A 19,454-nucleotide genomic window follows, 5' to 3' on the forward strand; every position below is an offset into this window, starting at 1 on the left:
CCTCAAATGGAGCTCATTAGCACCAAGAATGTTTTGATTTCTGACAGTCAGCGAGCTATACGTTGAAGCCTTCGGCATAAAAAACACATATCTCATTTGAATGTCTTGTCTTTTAATGTCATATGGAAACAAACCCCCAAGACAGAACCGGTGTTTGGCAGAAACAAGGAAAAGGAGGAAAGATAAGACTGCCAAGTCAAAAAGGTGGTTACAGACATTTTTCTGAGTGCCAATGAGACTCAGGAAGACAGGGTCAATATTCAGCACCCTAACTCCCATCTTTAAGCATCCACGGAGTGAATCCTTCTGCTAAAAATACCACCGCTGCCGCTTTATGACCAGAACCGATGAGCCGTGATACTGCTGTCTGCTCTCTTAATGCGACTACAGGCATCAACCCTGTCCCCTCTCAGTGGATCGCACTTATCAAGCAAAACAGATTGGGAAGAACAACATTTTTTAATACGCCCGTTAAAGCGCTTTAGCATGAAATTAGAGGGCAAAGCCTTTGGAGATATCACATCTGTGTTTCCATTCACCAAATCGGTTGGACTTTGAACAAAGAGAGCAGCGCAGGGAAGTGGACGTTAACAAAACCTGTGGGAAATGATGGGAAGAGGGCGATACAGCTGTTAGTGTCCAGGTCAAGTGTGTGCTCTTATTGACAGAATGGAGCTCTCTGAGTTGAATCGTCTGCTGTAGACCTCTACATAAAAGTGCAGATCGGTAATAATCGTGCCAGCGACTATTGAGAGCTCTCCAGCTGAACTCTGTGTAGTGGAGAGTAAATTAGCAAGTTGTGGCAGCTTGTAACTACCTGGGATGTTTGACACCGGCACAACATTTAGTGCATTATATTGAGTCTGAAATATCTTGACAATAGAAGAGTGGATTGCTGTGAAACTTTGTAGACATTCCATCCATCCATCCATCCATCCATCCATCCATCCATCCATCCATCCATCCATCCATCCATCCAGTCCAACTTTCCAGCACCTCAGTACAGAATCTCAAAGTCTTCCCAGGCCAGATGAGATATGTCACCCCTCCAGTGAGTTCTGAATCCACCCTTGGATCTCCTCCTAGTTGGATATACCCTGAAAACCTCCAAAGCTATCCTCATCAGATGCCCGAACCACTACAACTGGCTTGCTTTTGACCTGAAGGAGCAGCGACTCCACTTCGAGCTCTCGATGTTCTAGTTCCTCACAATATCCCTGAGTCCAATGACCCTACTAAGGAAACCCATTTCGGCTGCTTGTATCTTCAACTTCATTCTTTCAGTCTCTACCCAGACACCAAGACCATGAATAAGGACTGGAACGTAGATGAACTGGTAATTTGAGAGCTTCTCATTTACCTTTTTGATAGCATTTTTGCATATTCTGAACATCTATCTGCTATCATGAAACATCTAAGTCAGACACAATATAAGGTGATGGCAGTTGGCGAGTGGAAAACAGAAAACAACAAGAATTCAGTAACAAGTCACACATCTGTGACTCAAGGAGTTAATGAGGATGTCGAAGCTGCTTGTAGAATGTTGTCTTACTTTTCCAGAAGGACTCTGTGAAGTTGGAAGAAATTATTGGGGACAAGATTACATTGTCAGACACCTCTATCTAGAATATCCACAGATGTTAGATGAGTGACATGTCTGGATAGAATTCAGACCGTTGGAGAAGTGGAACAATCTGAGCTGCTACAACTGGAGGCATGAGGATGCATGTTGTCTTGTTGAAATGTCAAGTGATGGTGGCGAATAAATGGGATAGCCATGGGGGGTTTCATTGCGATATAACTGGGCATGGAGATTGCCATTGATGAAATGCAGATGTGTTCTTTGTCTGTGGCATATTCCTGTCTGTAGTGTCCCTCCTCTTCATACAACCGTGACGTCCACATAGTGATCCTCTATAGGATACAACGTACAATGTTTGTAATCTGCTCTGTACAACTAAAAACATGATTCAACAGTGAAAAGGACCGTCTTTTATCTTGCTGATCCAATGAACAAGACTGGTTGCCCACTGGAGCTGATTATGATGCTGTTTTACTGTAAGATCAAGGCTTGAAGGTGTGGGAAATAAGATTGCAAACCAGCTTCCCAGATTGGGCAGATATTCTCTTGTTGTCTTATCTGCAGTGTCTGTAGCTGATTGCAAATCATTTTGCAAATGAATGAACCAGATGTGACAATCTCGGGCTCATGTAGTCTGCGGCCATGTGGTAGATCGTCAGTCATAGCATCTTGTGTGAAACTTAGGTGAATAATGGTGGAGTTTTGGAATTCAACTGCCTGATTATGGTCCTAACTGACATGCAAACATCCAGCATGCTGATTTCTCTCTCTCTTGTCATCTTGGCCTCATATAATTTGTATAAAGCTGCATTTTAAGGTGGCCTTTTATAGTTATTGGTCAAAGAAGTTCCTGTGTGCTGGTCAGATGATCTGATCATTGTCCTTAAAGCTGCACCTCACTAAGATGTGGGTTAACTCAGTGGTTGAAAATTTGTCTCCAGTTTAGCAGCTCAAGAACATGTGCAGAATTGACCGAATTATACTCCTTTCTAATTATGAAATATATATCACACATATATTTTGTCACAAAGTCAGAAAAGAAGACCATTGGTATGCTGTGCTTATATATTATTTGCTGTATGCTAACTGTAAGTTATGAACTACATCAAAATGAAAGTAATAGATGCAGATGTAGCATTTGTCTTGTTTGGATTTTCGATTTTTGTAAGGGTCTGTACATTTGTTCTACTTCCAAGGTGAAAGATCTCTTGAAGAGTTATTTGTTGGAGGGTTATGTTTTATATTTAGATGAAGTCTTGGTTTATGTTTGTATCTAGAAGATGCAGGTGTTTGATGATGGCTTACGACATGATGGAATGTTTGGCTCAATGTTCGTTAACATGTAAAATCCACAACCCCATTAATAATGCTATAAGGGAAAATACATTTTCTGCCATGTTTGTAGCATCCACGTTGATTAAAAAAAATCCATATGCATGTATGACTTAGCTAATTGGTACATTTATAAATTACAAATTGGCTTCCACATCGCCTGTTGTAATCAGAGAATGATTCTGACTTTCTCATTTGACAGGTTCATTAAAATTATAAACCAAATGCCAAACCAGTAGAATAATAGTAGCTCCACTGCATGCCAAATGGGATCAATTGCATCCACTATAAATTATTATAAATTGCACTATAGATAGAATTTATGCTGAGAATACCCCCTAAAGGAGTCATGCACACACACACAATGTCTTCACTATACAAGCTAAAATACAGTTCCAATTAAAAAGAAAGAAAAACCATTGTTCATTAAACATTTATGCATTTTGTGAACACATTAGTGATGAATGTACGGCATGTAGGTGGGTGTTTTTATGGAGATACATGAGTTAGTTGTGTGTAATAATTACTCTATGTGGTTCTAAGAAATGACTCCATGTTTATGCATGTTTGGGGACTCGGCTGTTGAATTGTGATGAATGGATATCAATATTCTTGCAGCATGGACTGAAAAAGTTTTTGTGTGTGTGCATGTGTGTGTGTTCTAATGCTGCATATACATCACTGAGGCAGCGCTGCTCTGCTCAGACTGCTGAGCGATGATGTGATGTTTGCTCACACAAATGGCTTCCGTCTGTACTTACCTGCATGCGTGTTCGTCTCAGTGTGCTTAAATTCTTGCTCTTTTGTGTTGAACCCGTCCATCCCACCCACACATGCACACAGGCCAGTGGCATGATTATTTGCCCAAAGGTGCTGCAATGGTTTCCACCAACTGAGGGCGTGTCAGCATGTGTCTATGTGAGTGTGTGTGAGCTATATTTAGAGATGTGTTTGCCAGTAAACACACTGACTAACACCAGGATGCGTCATATTAAGATCCGATGACTCTATCATCTAAACATAATGCTTACACAAACACGCACAAGCATATAGCATAAGTAGACACTTTTTTTGACCCGAAGGGCAGTTTGGGATACTTGCGATGCACAGGTAACACAAGAAAAGTGTGTCCTTGTTTACTTGAATGCAAACACATATGCTATATTTCTCCTGATAGCTCGTGTTCTCTGATAAGAAACACACCTACACTGCAGTAGTACAGTACACACTCGTAACGTGGCCTCATAATGTGACTCTCCTCCTTATCCCTTTGCATTCATCATGCTGTCATTCTATTCTCTGCCAGCGGAGGGTCTCCCTTTCAGTGAATTAAATCAGATTCTAATCCTCATTGCACGACGAGAGAAAGGATGTTTCAACGCAAACACTAATAATAATAATTATTATAATACTAGTAATCTTATCAGCGATTATTGAGACTAGGAAAGCGTGTGTGTGCTTTGTGACGACTGAAAGTTTTTGAGATAAAATCTGCATAAAAATGTACTGGTAAGACTTAAAGGTGCACTACAGTGATTTAGAATTGCACTTTGATTAAGTTGATTTACTTGAAGCAGCAGGAACTGAGATGCCAAAGATGCTATGAGGAAGAGATATGCCACTTAAAACATCCTACATTGAAATGTTTCCAATAATTCAGTAATGCCACAAATCCATGTCCCGCCCCTCCACCCAAACAGGCAATTATTTGCTATTCCAACTTCCTGCGTGTGCACTATGGGTATAAACTCAACATTTGTGACACATTTAACCTGACTTTCTACTCCTTATCTGCTTTTTACATGCTATAATTTTCAAATTTATCTTCACTACATGAAGCAACAACCTATGAGCAGCAACCTACCACACTGAAAGTTTTAAGTTTTACTGAAGATTTGTTTTCTGCTCTTTTTTTAAACATTTAACTGACAATTTTCATCTTCCTGCATGCAAATGTTCCACTAAAACAATCCCTCTGTCACTATTTTGAGGAGAAGTCATTGCTTAGCACTGCCAAAGACAAATGTAAAGGATTTAAAGATGTACAAATGAGCCAGAATGATGGTGAGGTGCAGTCAGACCATTCTACGCAACATCATGTCATTGCTAGTAAACAGGCTGGCAATACGAGACTTATTTTCTCCAAATCCATAGAATATCTGTTGATCTATAGATTTACTGATGTTCATCTGCGTCATTGCAAAGAAAATGTACAATATCCACATTGTACAGACTTTGTGTAAGATATCAAGGTAGCTGTCTCTTGTATGTGTGATGCAAACACACATTTTAAATCAAAACTACACCAGAAGAATATACAAAAGAAAGAGAATCAGTCGCACTTGACATTTGTGAATCACAGTAATGTGTGGCTGAGGTTAGGCTTTGCAACTTCATAGGACAACACAATCAGCTGTACCGAAACACCTGACAGAACTTTTGCCACACATAAACTGATGTAGATTGGGTATTTTTGTTTTGATGATGCTGATTTTTTATATTTTGCTTGATTTGTGTGACTCTACTTTGTAGCAAACATCCACCCAGTCATATTGTGACACTGACACATGCAGAATGTTGTGAAACTGGTTTCATGCATAGTAGAAGTAGAACTTGTGTTAGAAAACGCCTTTTAAAACCTTAAACTTTTAAAGTGATTTATATCAGATTCAACTGATAATTCTACACGTGCAGTTTTTATTTCCTGCTAATCATTGAAATTACAATTATGGCTTTCTCCATTCATTTAAATAGGGACCTGCTCTTATTTGCCTGAAATAACTCCCTGGGATTGTTGCCAAAATGACTGTAAATGACAAGACTTGCCAATAAGGAAGTCATTGTCTTGTAACATTTGAAATGTACTTACATACTTTTTGCTGGTTTTAAATAATCAAAAATGCTTTTCTTTTACAGGAATATAGTTAAAAAACTGAAAAAAATTCAAAACTGCTATGTTAAAGCTTTGCCTGGATTCAATAAATTACACACAGGATATTGTAAAACTGCAGAAAAAAGTTTTTTTTTTTTTTTTTACAGATAATTCATTATCTTATGTATGACTGTAAAATTACACTATCTTGTTTTTACTTTATTTAAACCTTCAAAAATATATTGTTATTTTACAGATATTTGCTGTTTTTTAAAAGAAAAATTATGTGTATAAAGAATTGAAAAATGATAGTTTTTGAAACTCTTATTTTATGTTTAAATCCTGTATTTTGTTAAATTTTGATAATATTTAGTAAAATTGTAGAAAAACATATTGATTAATAGGTTGATTATAAAAATAAATACAATTTTATCTAAAATCTGCAAATCTGTTTTCATATAAAAGGCCATTAGTATTTTTGTGACATTAGCCCAAAAAATTACAGTTTTTCTTTTACTGTATACAAAAAATATTATTATAGTAATATAGTCATATTTGCCATTAGTTTTTCAGCTATTATTAGAGTTTGAATATTACATTATTTTACTGTTTTTAAAATAGAATTTTCCTTCATTTTTACCCACAAAATTTTATTTTACAGTGTATTTATATATGCCTATCAAGTGTCCAGTGCTGGAAATTGTCGAAAAACAACCACAAAAACAGACTGTTGACTCCAACACAAGCTTTCTGCTAAAAAATTCGCCATCACCAAGCCTGAAGCGACACCATCGGGGGCTCCATGGAGGATTTTAGCCCCTGGGGGCCCCAGGACATGCTGATCCGGCCCTGGAGGATGTGCTGAGGGGAGATTTCTTGCCAGCAGAAGCCACATTGAAATGATGTGAATTGAACTGAAGTGAATGAGAGTATTGAGGGGAACACGTGCCTGAACACGCAGGCACACAGCATACACACATACATGTATACACTACACACACACAGGAAAGACTTTTCATGACAAACTCATTCAATGTGATTGATTGGTGATTGTATCATTGTCATCACTTCCAGGCCACTAAAATGAAGCGAGCTGAAAGAGGGGAGGACATGGAGATGGAGATGGAGAGGGGGAGGCAGGGAGGTGAAAGAAGGGAGAGAAAGTGACATCACATCTCCCTCCCTCTCTCTCTCTCGCTCTCCCTCCGTGTCTCCGCCACCTTTGCTCCACTTCTCGCCGCGGAGGAGGCGCACTCACTCGGCTCCGGCTCTGCTCCTTCGCCGCAGCGCGTAAAGAAAAAAACAGGGGGGCTGGACCGCAGCTTACCGGGAGGGAAAGGAAAAAAAAGGAAACAGCAATTTGACAGGATGAACAACACTTTCCTAAACATGGCGTCGATAGGAGACTTCGACCCGCTCAATGCGTCCATTCCAGCCACCAAAGTTGAAATCACGGTGTCCTGCAGGTAGGAACAGACCGCGGGTCTCTTTAACCTGTTCCTGTTTCAGGAACAACCGAAGGGTTTTCTTTTTTTAAAACATTTATTTTGGGGAAAAAAAACACCGAGCGGAGCAGCTGGAGGTCACCTGGACTCCAACTCCTGCCAAGTTTCTGTTTAGTTTCAATTTGACGAGTTTTAAAAGGAAAGCGAGGCGAAAACTGTCACATTCGCTCAAAATTTGTGGACAGTAAAGTGATTGTGTTGGTTAGTGAAAGCTGAACTGGAGGAATGTGGAAACAGTTTGACACTTTGACTGCAGTTTAACCATGTTTGAACGAGTTATTTATTGAATGAATTCTAACATATTCACAGGTCATTTATGTTTATATATATTTATAACGTTTGTGCTGACATTACTTAAGCATTAATGTGTGAATCACATTACATCTATCTATATCTATGTTTGTGGATAGAAAGATAAATATCCACTATGAAATGTATATAATCGCATTCACATGACATAGTGTCTAGCTGTATATGGAATATAATATTTAGATCATTGTTATATCTATGCATGTACTTCTTTTGTATGTGTATATATGTCTATATGTACATATAATCTATACAGAATACTATAAATTATACTATATAGAGAGAGTCTAGCTGTACATTGAAAATAATATCTATCTGTCCCTATAAATGCACATCTTCTGTATGTGTTTGTGTGTCTGTGTGTATATGTATGTCTGTCTGTATGTGTAGTGTTAGGATTAGATCAGATTTGACTCTTTTGTTAGTGCAAAACAAAAATAAAAGTGTGTAATACACAGTATGGGTGTATATGGCTGTCTACAGTATGATACAGTGTGAACAAAATGTTTACATTATCACCAAGTATATAGATTAGACTGTACATGACATATATACATGACATAAATACATATATATGCATATAACTTCAAAGTGGCACCACATTCATCTAATTTAGTCTGTCTGCATGAGCAGGGTAGTACAGTACAGAAGGATAAACGGACTGATAATCGGATATTAAAGACACTGAATAAGCTTAATTTTCCTACAGTGTTGTTGAACTGTTGCGAATTCTTCAGATATTTTCCCCGCTGTCTTGTCCCTCCTCAGAGTCGTTCTGAGTGCTGTCGTTGCCGTTGCAGTTCTGAACAGCTGAAAGTCTAGTTGCTGCTGCTGGTGGTCAGTCACCTGTCAAATGAGGGCGTCATTTAGGCAATGTGCATAAAATGTGTTTCCAGAGTAACATAGTGCCAGTTTGACACATTTTCAGCTCTTGCTTTAGCGAGCAATGAAAATGAGTGAACTGCTACAGGTAGACTTCATGTATTCTGTGGATGCTGTGTGCTTTTCTGGAGCTTTTTTGTTGGATTAGCTGCATGTTTGAAAGCATCTCAAGAAGAATGATGCACATTATGAGTTATGTGCGTACAAGTTATTTGTAATTATTCACGTATTTCCTGGCTGTCTCGCCTCTTCTCCACACTTGTTTTGAATGCTGTCAGTGCGGTTTTTGTCGGCTGAAAGTCTTGTTGCTGCTGCTGGTCAGTCACCTGTCAAGCGAGGGCATCATTTATTCGTAAGCAGTGCATACAAAACGTGTTAAAATTCCTATGTGCCATGCAGTTCTGGTGTGTAAACTGACTGACGTGATGGAAACCGACAGGGGGGCCAGTGCAGAGGGCTGGTTTCTGCTTAACCCTTCTCTGAAGGGGGGTTTCTTTCTGATTCGGGGAGGATTTTCCTTTCCAGCAGCAGAGGATGTGTGTTATTTCTGCTACAGTGGTCACACACAGCGGGCTGCAGACTGTACCGGTCGGTCACATGTTCCAGAGCCCCCAGCGAAGGAAACATGTTGAATGTGTGGCTTTCCATCGATTGGAATGTGCTGCCACCGGGTCTGAATGATTGCAAAATGAGTCATGATTTTAGCAGGAATGGTATTTTTGCATTTCTTTACCACTGAAACTAATATAAAAATGATGATTTTTTTGCTGCGATTTGTACCAATCGTCCCTTCACATCTGGAGGATTTGATTCACAGACAGCTTTCTATCTCCACAGTAGCTCTTGCAGTTTGGATATTGCACTTGTTTTGACAGATTGTACAGCCAAAGAGAGATTTTTGAGCAGAGAGAAAACAGGTGTCACAGTGTGGAGTCACACCTCTGTGGTTCTGGGTAACAGTGAATGCAAAATCAGTTTCACTGTACGTCCCTGGGCTTTTATGAAACTCTGTTAAAGTACAGAAAAAAAGCAGATTTCTTCTCAGACTTCAAAAGTGAAACTAAAAATGTTGTTCAACTAATGAGAGTCATATTTCAATTTACATAGAAATTATGAATGTTTTTCTTATCAAACTTTGCGACTTTATGGAAAGTTATTGAAAGATAATGTCAGCTTCCACTGAAAAACTGTAAATAATTTTCATTTTATTTGAGCTGTTAATTTACAGACTAATTTACATGTTAACTGTAAAAACAAACTAACAAAAAAGGCTGTTTTTTTATGAAAAAATTTAAAATTGTAACTTACTTTTACAACTTTTGACTACAAAATTACACATTTCTTTCTGTATACAGTATTTTTTGTGTTTAACTAAAAAAGGTTTTCTAAAGATTTTCAAAATAAGTTAGTTAACAACACCAGATAAAATAAGAAAAAAAATCCACATCCAAATAAGGGAGGAACAGGTTCAGAATAAAAGAAAATAGAGGGTAAACCCATAACACAAGGCTAAAAATCATAACAATAGTAATGATAGTAAGTTAGTGAAAAAAATATGTAAATGGTAAAAGTGAATAATAATAGTAATAATAATAATAATAATAATAATAAAAGAATTTGTAATTATATTATTCATTTTATTTGTTTATTTTACAAATATAATTTATAAAAATACATCTGTATTTATATATTTTATAAATATAATTTATAAGATAAAAACAAAAAAATGAATTAAATGATAACAAATGATGCAATTAAAATAATTTTAAAAAATAGAGAAAAAAGAATTAGATAGAAATGATCTATACTAAGGACTGAAAAAAGGGAAATATTTTTAAACTGTTAAATAAAGTGGTAAATGGTTTCTATTTATATGGCGCTTTACTATACCTGAACGATGCCTAATGCACTTCACATTATACATCACATTCACTTTACATCATGTTACTGCTTCACACAAGGAGCATTGCTGAAGCAGTCCCTTTAGATACTGTGGTTTTTGTTGAAGTTTTTGTCGCATCTCTTTAGTAACTGAGAAGATCACGTCATCTCCCAGGAGAATATGTGTTTGGATGAGTTTTACTGTTGTTTGAGTTTCAGTGTCCGTCCTCCCGCCTCCACACTGAACGAAGGCAGGAACACCATGGTTACAGTCAGGTGTGTGCTTTATATACATGTTCGTGTGAGATTACTGCACATATGGTCATTGTTACTGTGAGTGGACGCAGTGGGCAGCGTGGAATATCACCATGATTACTACTTTTAAGTTTGTGTGGGGGGTGTTAGAGAGAGAGCTGTTCAAGGGGAGGTGATGACTTAACAAAACTCAAGATGAAGAAGTGACCATTAGATTAGAATATGAGAAGTCGTTTATTATAACTGCGAAGTCTCAAGTTCTGCTGGCAATGATTAAAACCTTCTATTAGAGTGGATTAATTTGCCTTATTTCTGGTGTAAATCAGCATTCTTGAGAAGGTTTAAGTGCACATTCTGATTTGAGGGAATTTTCCAACAAGCAGGACTGTACTTGTCTTTCATTTTCACTTTTGATTTCATTTCTATTCACATAAAACTGTTTAAAAAAAACACAGTAAATGACTTGTTAAAACTGACGCTTCAGCAGAGAAATAAAGCAAAAGAGTTTTTATTGTTATATTGACAACAGTAACAATAAAAATAATAATAATAACAACAATTGTTTTTGTTATGAATACTACTACTGCTATTACTACTACTATGACTAATAATAATAAGGCAATAAAAGCAAAGAGGGATACTCAGGAAGAACAGCAGGAGGCTGATCAGTCCAAACACTGTAAAAGATTTTCAAAATAAAAGACTAAATCAACACCAGATAAAATAACGTAATATCACATCCAAGTGGAATAAAAGAGAATAGAGCTTAAAACCATAAACACAAGGCTAAAAGTGATAATTGAAGTAAAAGAGACTAAAATTAATAATAAATTTTAAAAAAATCGATTAGATGATAAAATAGGAATAAATATAATGGTAGTAATGACAGTTTTAAAAAATATATACATATAAATAAATGTATAAATTTTGTACATTGGGATTGAAAAATGTTAAATATTATTTATACTGATATTTAAACAGATTTTTTCTTGTTTTGTTAGATTAAGTGATTGCAATAAGAGTGGATTCATTGGGCTTTTTTTTCTCGGTGCAAATCAGTATTTGCATTTTTGAACGTGCACATTCTGGTTTGAGGAAGTTCTCCAACAAGCGAGCATCCTATTCGCCTTTAATTTTCACTTTTGATTTCATTCACATTCACATAACGATGCAAAAAATAACCCCAAAACACACTGAATGACTTGTTAAAAAAGCGAATTGATAACAGAGAGTCTCAGACTGAGAGATGCTCAAAGAGGCTCTCCTCATACATCCAGTCAATGCTGGTAAAGCCATTACAGAAGAATTAAACGCATATCAGCTCGCATCTCCTGCTAATTCAGACGATGCTTTGGGGATATGAAGTCAGATCTTGGCTCAGACTCGGCACTGAGACATTTTTCCGGTCGATGGGAGAGCCCGAGGTATCAGCTGGGATCAATACGCCACCAGCTCTGCCCACCACGGCGCATAAAAGTCTGTTCATACAAAACTGTATGCCCGAGCCGTGCGGGAAGAATAAATTACTCCTCGATGCACTTTAGCATTTGCCACCTGCATGCTGGAGCCACTGGTCAATGGCCTCAAGTCCAGATATTCCATTATGAGCATCGATTGGGCCCACACACAGAGTAGGTTCTTTCCAACACACAAAACCAGCACTTGTAATATTTCAAATGAGTTCAGAACTTTTGTGTGTGTTTTGAAAAGTTTCTTTATGTAGGGTTTGCGTCACCTTTATAGTACAAAGCAATACACAGTATATCCTGTGTAGTGAGTAAATGCAGCTCTGTTAGGTAGCTTGAGTCTGCTTGTATGTTTGTGTGGGTAGGAAAGGGTAAAAAGCCAAATAGTTTTTTCATTTGCATGAAATTCCTGGTCAAAATTGTGGCCTAATTATTTGATAAGATATTTAAAGGTATTAGAGGAGATTTAATTCCCTACGACTTTGAACGTAGCATGTGCACGCGCACATACAGCCTCTCCCTCACCCCCCTCTAACCTCCCCCCTCTTAACATTTACGAAGAAACGCCCCCCTCCAGAAACTTGCGTAGGACTCGTGAAGTTGTCTTTTACGGCTGGGTCCCCCTGGATCTTTATCTGCCATTATGTAAAAAAAGATGAGCAAAACAAGTCGCCAGTTAACTACGAAGCTATACCAAAGCAACACATACAGAAAACACGTAAGTCCAAGGCGTACGTAATCTACGTAACTAGGCCTGAGCCGGAAGATTTTTGATTGACAGGAAAGGGAGCAAAGCAAACGCCTCGGTCTGAGCGCATTGATTGGCTGATGTTTTTCAGGTCCTGCCATGTCCACAGTTATTTTTTTTAAATTTTTTATTCTTTTAGAGACCATACATACAAGTCCACTAAAGGTCAGTATATTCATTTTATGTGAATCAGACATCTCCATAATGCCTTAAATTAGCGATGCAGCTGGCATCTTATTTATTGTCAGTTACATTTTTAAAATATTAATTGCTAGTTCAGTCTGTCCGCATAAAAAAATGTCAGAAAATGTTGTGAGATTGCTGAAAAACTGCTTGATTGTTTGCCTGAAGTTGAAGGAACAAATACCTTCTGTACAAAATGGCAAAGTTCCATAACCATAAAATAACATTATTTATTCTACAATAATCTGAACTCAACACGCACAACATTTGGCCACAGGTGTTACCAGTTTTGAAAAAATGCCACCATGTACATTTCTGATTTGTTTCCACATGTGTGTCCTATCTGCTCTGTGTACACAACATGGTTACTGCAAACAATACCAGAATTTTTAGAGACTAAAGTGATTTTTTATTTTTTTAATATCACAGATTTGAAGCTATGTAGCCCTGCGACAGACTGGCGACCTGTCCTGGGTGTCCCCTGCCTTCGCCCGAGTCAGCTGGGATAGGCTCCAGCTCCCCCCGCGACCCTAATGAGGATAAAGCGGTGTATAGAGGATGGATGGAGATTTGAAGCTTGGTTTTGTTACATGTGAGAAGTTCAAGGACCTTAGAAAAATTGGAAACCCCCAAATTCTTTCTGTTTTTGACTGAAAAATGGTGTAATTTTTGCTATTTGCTTTTGTTTTGTTTTAAATAATATGGTTTTGAAACCCACCAGCTGGTTTTGAGGTTCCGTCTGTGTATGCACTGCCTGCAGTTCAGCCTAGTTCAGCCAAAAAGTTGCAGAATTTTTGTAACATGACTACTGATGTCAACTGAATTAGTCATGACTTTTTGCAAAAGGGAGCACAACAATTTTTTTGTATTTTACAGAATCACATTAATGCAAACGGTTCATTTTTAGCATTTTTATTTTTTTAGAATACATTTTTTAGAATACATTGATTTTGACGAAATATCATGATTTTAAGTTTAGATTTGGTTACACATTACACATTAAAGGCAATCAACAAGTAGAAGAAATGAAAACTAATTCTCTCTGTTTCTACACTTTCTTGTGCTTTTAAACGGTATCACTTCTGCATTTCTTTTTGAGGTTCTGCTCTGTGGACAAACTGCCTGCAGTTTAGCCTAGTTCAGTCGAAAACTCACAGAATTTTTATCACATGACCGCGAATGAAATGTGAGTCAGTCATATCTTTTCTGTTGCAATGTGGAGCGCAGAATATTTAGTATTTTTCAGATTCAGGTTATTGCCAGTAAATTTTTTTAGCAGTTTTTTTTTTTAGAATAAAGTCATTTTGATGAAATATCGTGATATTAAGCTTAAGCAAACTGAAAATTCTCTCTGTGTTTAGACTTTCTTCTGCTCGTAAATGGTATAATTTCTGCATTTAAAAAAAGATAACATGCCTTTTAAACCCCCCGGCTGGTTTTGAGGTTCTGCTCTGTGAACACACTGCCTGCAGTTCAACCTAGTTTAGTCAAAAATTCACAGAATTTTTGGCACATGACCGTGGATGACATCTGAGTCAGTGATGGTTTTTCAGTTGCAAGGTGGACTACAGAATTTCGTGCTTTTTTTCCGAATCTGGTCAGTGCAAACAGTTAATTTTTGGCACTTTTTGTTTTAGAATAAAGTGGCTTTGATGAAATATGATTTTCAGCTCAATTTGTGTCACGTGTGAGAAGTTCAAGGACCATAATCAGAATGCTGGAAATCCTGACTCTTATCACATAGAATGGTAGAAACGTACACAAACAAGGTTGCAGCTCCAGAACTATGACCCTGAGAGAGTTCAACAAAAAACAGCCACTTTCTGAGTATTACTTTTTTTTTTCCATCTGTCTTTCAAACTGCTTGACACGTCTCTCTCTGTGTCTGCACCGACTCCGTCTCTCACCGTGAATCCCAGCACTGTCAGCAAACATTGTAACTGTTGACTCTAATAACTCTCCTCTCCCTTCTTCCGTCTGCAGCGCTGAGGATGAAAATAAAGGCGTCTCTTTGCTGTAAGCCGCTGTTGCCACAACATATTGCTTGTGGTGTAAATGATATCTTTTGAGACGGAACCTGCAGGTCAAAATATGGTCCCGTGAACGATCCCTACGTCTGAGTCACGTCAATGTATGTTCCTGATTTCACCGAGGACCGGTTTGAACTACGAAAACGGGGCCAAATTTAAAAACAAGGTCATATTTGTGCAGGCCTCAAGGCTGGGACACGCTGTGATCCTAATGGATTCACTCAAAAAATGTGTCATCGTATCAGCTTCAAACCACAAGGAGTCCTGCGGCTTTTGGTGTTTCTGTGTGAGAGTAGCTTTGCATAATCTACTGGGACGGTGTTATATTCCTCCAGATTGAGTGCTTACATTGGTAGATGTGCTCGAATTACATTGCTGAGTACGTTAAAGTGGAAGATCTATAGTTTATCTCTTTTTCTATGTCTTCTAAGTCCGCGTTTAGTTACGTTTTCGGGGATTTCCTCATCAAACTCACCGAGAAACTACATCACCGTACAGTCAGTAGAGGTTCACAAACAGTAGTCTACCGTTGGAGCAAATGGTGTGCTTGATATGGTGTTGAAGAGGTCGATTGTTTTCTGTCTCCCAGTGGAAAACTCTACTCTTTGTCTGCTTTTGAATGGGCTCACTTGTCAGCATGTGTTTGTCAGTTTGAAGCTGCAAAAACACTTCCACAAAGGACAAATTGGGGAAGTTGCCTCTGTTTTGTCATTTAACTAACAAGAGAAGGCTGTTGATCCTGGTGTTGCATTTTAACTGTGCACAGCCTGAAAACACCCGAATGAACCTGTTACACACGTGGACAAAATTGTTGGTACCCCTCAGTTAAAGAAGGAAAAACCCACAATTCTCACTGAAATCACTTGAAACTCACAAAAGTAACAATAAATAAAAATGTATTGAAAATTAAATAATCAAAATCAGCCATCACTTTTGAATTGTTGATTAACATAATTATTTAAAAATACAAACTAATGAAATAGGGCTGGACAAAAATGATGGTACCCATAACTTAATATTTTGTTGCACAACCTTTTGAGGCAATCACTGCAATTAAATGATTTCTGTATTTGTCAATGAGCGTTCTGCAGCTGTCAACAGGTATTTTGGCCCACTCCTCATGAGCAAACAGCTCCAGTTGTCTCAGGTTTGATGGGTGTCTTCTCCAAATGGCATGTTTCAGCTCCTTCCACATATGTTGAATGGGATTCAGATCTGGGCTCATAGAAGGCCACTTTAGAATAGTCCAACGCTTTTCTCTCAGCCATTCTTGGGTGTTTTTGGCTGTGTGTTTTGGATGGTTGTCCTGTTGGAAGACCCATGACCTGCGACTGAGACCAAGCTTTCTGACACTAGGCAGCACATTTCTCTCCAGAATGCCTTGATAGTCTTCAGATTTCATCGTACCTTGCACACTTTCAAGACACCCTGTGCCAGATGCAGCAAAGCAGCCCCAAAACATTACTGAGCCTCCTCCATGTTTCACCGTAGGGACAGTGTTCTTTTCTTCGTATGCTTGGTTTTTGAGTCTATGAACATAGAGTTGATGTGCCTTACCAAAAAGCTCCAGTTTGGTCTCATCTGTCCAAAGGACATTCTCCCAGAAGCTTTGTGGCTTGTCAACATGCATTTTTGCAAATTCCAGTCTGGCTTTTTTATGAGTTTTTTTCAGCAGTGGTGTCCTCCTTGGTCGTCTCCCATGAAGTCCACTTTGGCTCAAACAACGACGAATGGTGCGATCTGACACTGATGTACCTTGGCCTTGGAGTTCACCTTTAATTTCTTTGGAGGTTGCTCTGGGCTCTTTGGATACAATTCCAACGATCCGTCTCTTCAATTTGTCATCAATTTTCCTCTTGCGGCCACGTCCAGGGAGGTTGGCTACTGTCCCGTGGGTCTTGAACTTCTGAATAATATGAGCCACTGTTGTCACAGGAACTTCAAGCTGTTTAGAGATGGTCTTATAGCCTTTACCTTTAAGATGTTTGTCTATAATTTTTTTTCGGATGTCCTGGGACAATTCTCTCCTTCGCTTTCTGTTGTCCATGTTCAGTGTGGTACACACCTTTTCACCAAACAGCAGGGTGACTACTTGTCTCCCTTTAAATAGGCAGACTGACTGATTATGAGTTTGGAAACACCTGTGATGTCAATTAAATGACACACCTGAGTTAATCATGTCACTCTGGTCAAATAGTTTTCAATCTTTTATAGAGGTACCATCATTTTTGTCCAGGCCTGTTTCATTAGTTTGTTTTTTTAAATAATTATGTTAATCAACAATTCAAAAGTAATGGCTGTTTTTGATTATTTAATTTTCAATAAATTTTTATTTATTGTTACTTTTGTGAGTTTCAAGTGATTTCAGTGAGAATTGTGGGTTTTTCCTTCTTTAACTGAGGGGTACCAACAATTTTGTCCACGTGTGTATGTTGCATCTCCTGCTAGCAGCTGCAGTAGTTCCTCCATATTAGTTAATATGCCTGATGGATAGGTCATTTGCATGGAAAATTGGCCTTGTAACCTTGATAGTTTCATTGCTGCTCATTGGGGATGTTTCAACTTTGTAGTGCAAGATGAATGCAGACTTTCCTCACCGTGGGCTCATTTTTCACGACAATGTAAAGTCCTGTACCTCTGTGGAAACAGAACAGCCATTTCTAGAAGTAGATAGAACTTAAAAATGCATTTTCTGCAGCGTAGCAAAGTTATAATGCCATAAAGCATAGCAAAAAGAAAAAATGAAAGGCGAATTTCTCTGCAAAAGTTGAAAATGGACTCAAACACTGCCTGCAGTTCAGCCGAAAAGTTGCAGAATTTTTGTCATGTTACTGTAGGTCGCAGAATTTTAGTTTGTTACAAAATCTAGCACAATTTATGAAATTAAATGTGTAGAATAAAGGGATTTTGGTAAAATGTCACAGTTTAAAGTATAGATTTGATTAATTCTTTCTTGATGAAACCAAAAGTTACACACGATTAGTTCAAGGATCACCAGAAAGTTGATGTTTTTACGGTTTCTTGCTGTGATAAATTGGACATTTTTGAAAAGATATGACATGCTTTTCAAACTAACTGATAGCTTTTGAGGGTTTAGAAAACTCTCAAGACCAGAATTAGGGAAAAATAGTGACCTACTACCAGAAAACTGGTATAAAAAGTGACAAAATTCTGTTTTTTTTTTTGGCTCCTGTTACCCTTTCAGCCCACTTTCTGCTAAACTGTCACCTCTCTGTTCTGACTTTATGACTCCACAAAGAGATCTTTCCATCAGTCATGTAGCAGCACAGTCAATCTTTGAAGGACTTAGTGTGCGTTTCTGTTGGTTTGTGTACATATTTGTCGATTGTAAACAGACCGTTGCCTGTTTCGAGTGTAGACTGTTTACTTTTGACTCCGCTCCACTCTGTGCTTGGTGTTAGACTCTGTGTCTAATATAGCTTTGTTTGCCAAAGGGGTACGTTTAGAGACAGTCTCACCTGTGTGAAATGAGGAAAATAACTCAAACACATCATGCTGAAGCTTTTATTACGATTTGGTACGAAAAGAAAACTCTAATTTCTCATTTATCGACACTACCAGACGGGCTCCTCCGGCTGATTTAAGGGTTCTTGACGTTTATTTGAACTTTATTCATCAGACGTAGAGTTTGTTGACATCAAGGCTCCACATGTGCACAGCAGAATAAGCAAGAAACATTCAGAAAAACTAAAAAGAAAGATTTTGATTGCTAAAAGAAATGCGACGTCAGTTACTTAATCATTTAAATCGGCATCCTAAAGCTCTGTATGATGAATTTAAAGCCAGATCTGATGGCTGGTTAAAGTAAATAACTATTTTGAATGCCTTTGCCAGCCACATGAAAATAGTTCCAAATAGCTTTGTTTCAGCTTTCTCTGCATTATTTCTTATTTTAATGCAGATACACTCATCTATAATATCACCTTGACTGTCATACTACAGTGATTAATTCTTTACGAAAAGAGTTACTCGAGTCATCTGCTGAAATTTCCTGTAGTTTTGCATCCTGCAATACACATTATACAGAAAAACAAAGCATCAAACGGTCAGTTTTCTCCAATATTGTGCAGCAAAACAAGACATTTTGAGCAAGTAATAATAAGTAAATATGATTATTTTTACTAATATGGTTATTGATTTACTATTTTTTATATCCCACAAGATTAAAAGAAAGAAAATGTGTACACTGCCCCTATAAAAAGTATACATATAGTTTTTTCCCCCATTTTTATAGCTTTATTCCATTGAATTTAATTAGGCTGTTTGGACGAGAATAAGCAAAAAAGACTCTTTCATGTCAAAGTAAAAACAGATTTCTATAAATTAATGTATTAGACTTCAAAACACTCATTCTTTAGTACAAAAATGCTGTAATAATCTTATCTATG

At 37.8% G+C, this 19,454-nt stretch overlaps 1 protein-coding gene across 1 annotated transcript in view; it reads left to right on the forward strand.

The window, feature by feature from the left end:
* The first annotated feature begins 6,984 nt into the window (after window positions 1–6,984).
* LOC110950992 (copine-8) overlaps window positions 6,985–19,454 on the forward strand; it is a 138,994-nt gene continuing 126,524 nt past the window's right edge. Inside the window, exon 1 of the mRNA XM_022193878.2 lies at window positions 6,985–7,252. Within this exon, the coding sequence (XP_022049570.1) occupies window positions 7,155–7,252 (98 nt within the window). The 5' untranslated portion in view covers window positions 6,985–7,154. The remainder of the gene's footprint in view (window positions 7,253–19,454) is intronic.

This window comes from Acanthochromis polyacanthus, chromosome 1 (assembly GCF_021347895.1).
Source record: "Acanthochromis polyacanthus isolate Apoly-LR-REF ecotype Palm Island chromosome 1, KAUST_Apoly_ChrSc, whole genome shotgun sequence".
Lineage (NCBI taxonomy): Eukaryota > Metazoa > Chordata > Actinopteri > Pomacentridae > Acanthochromis > Acanthochromis polyacanthus.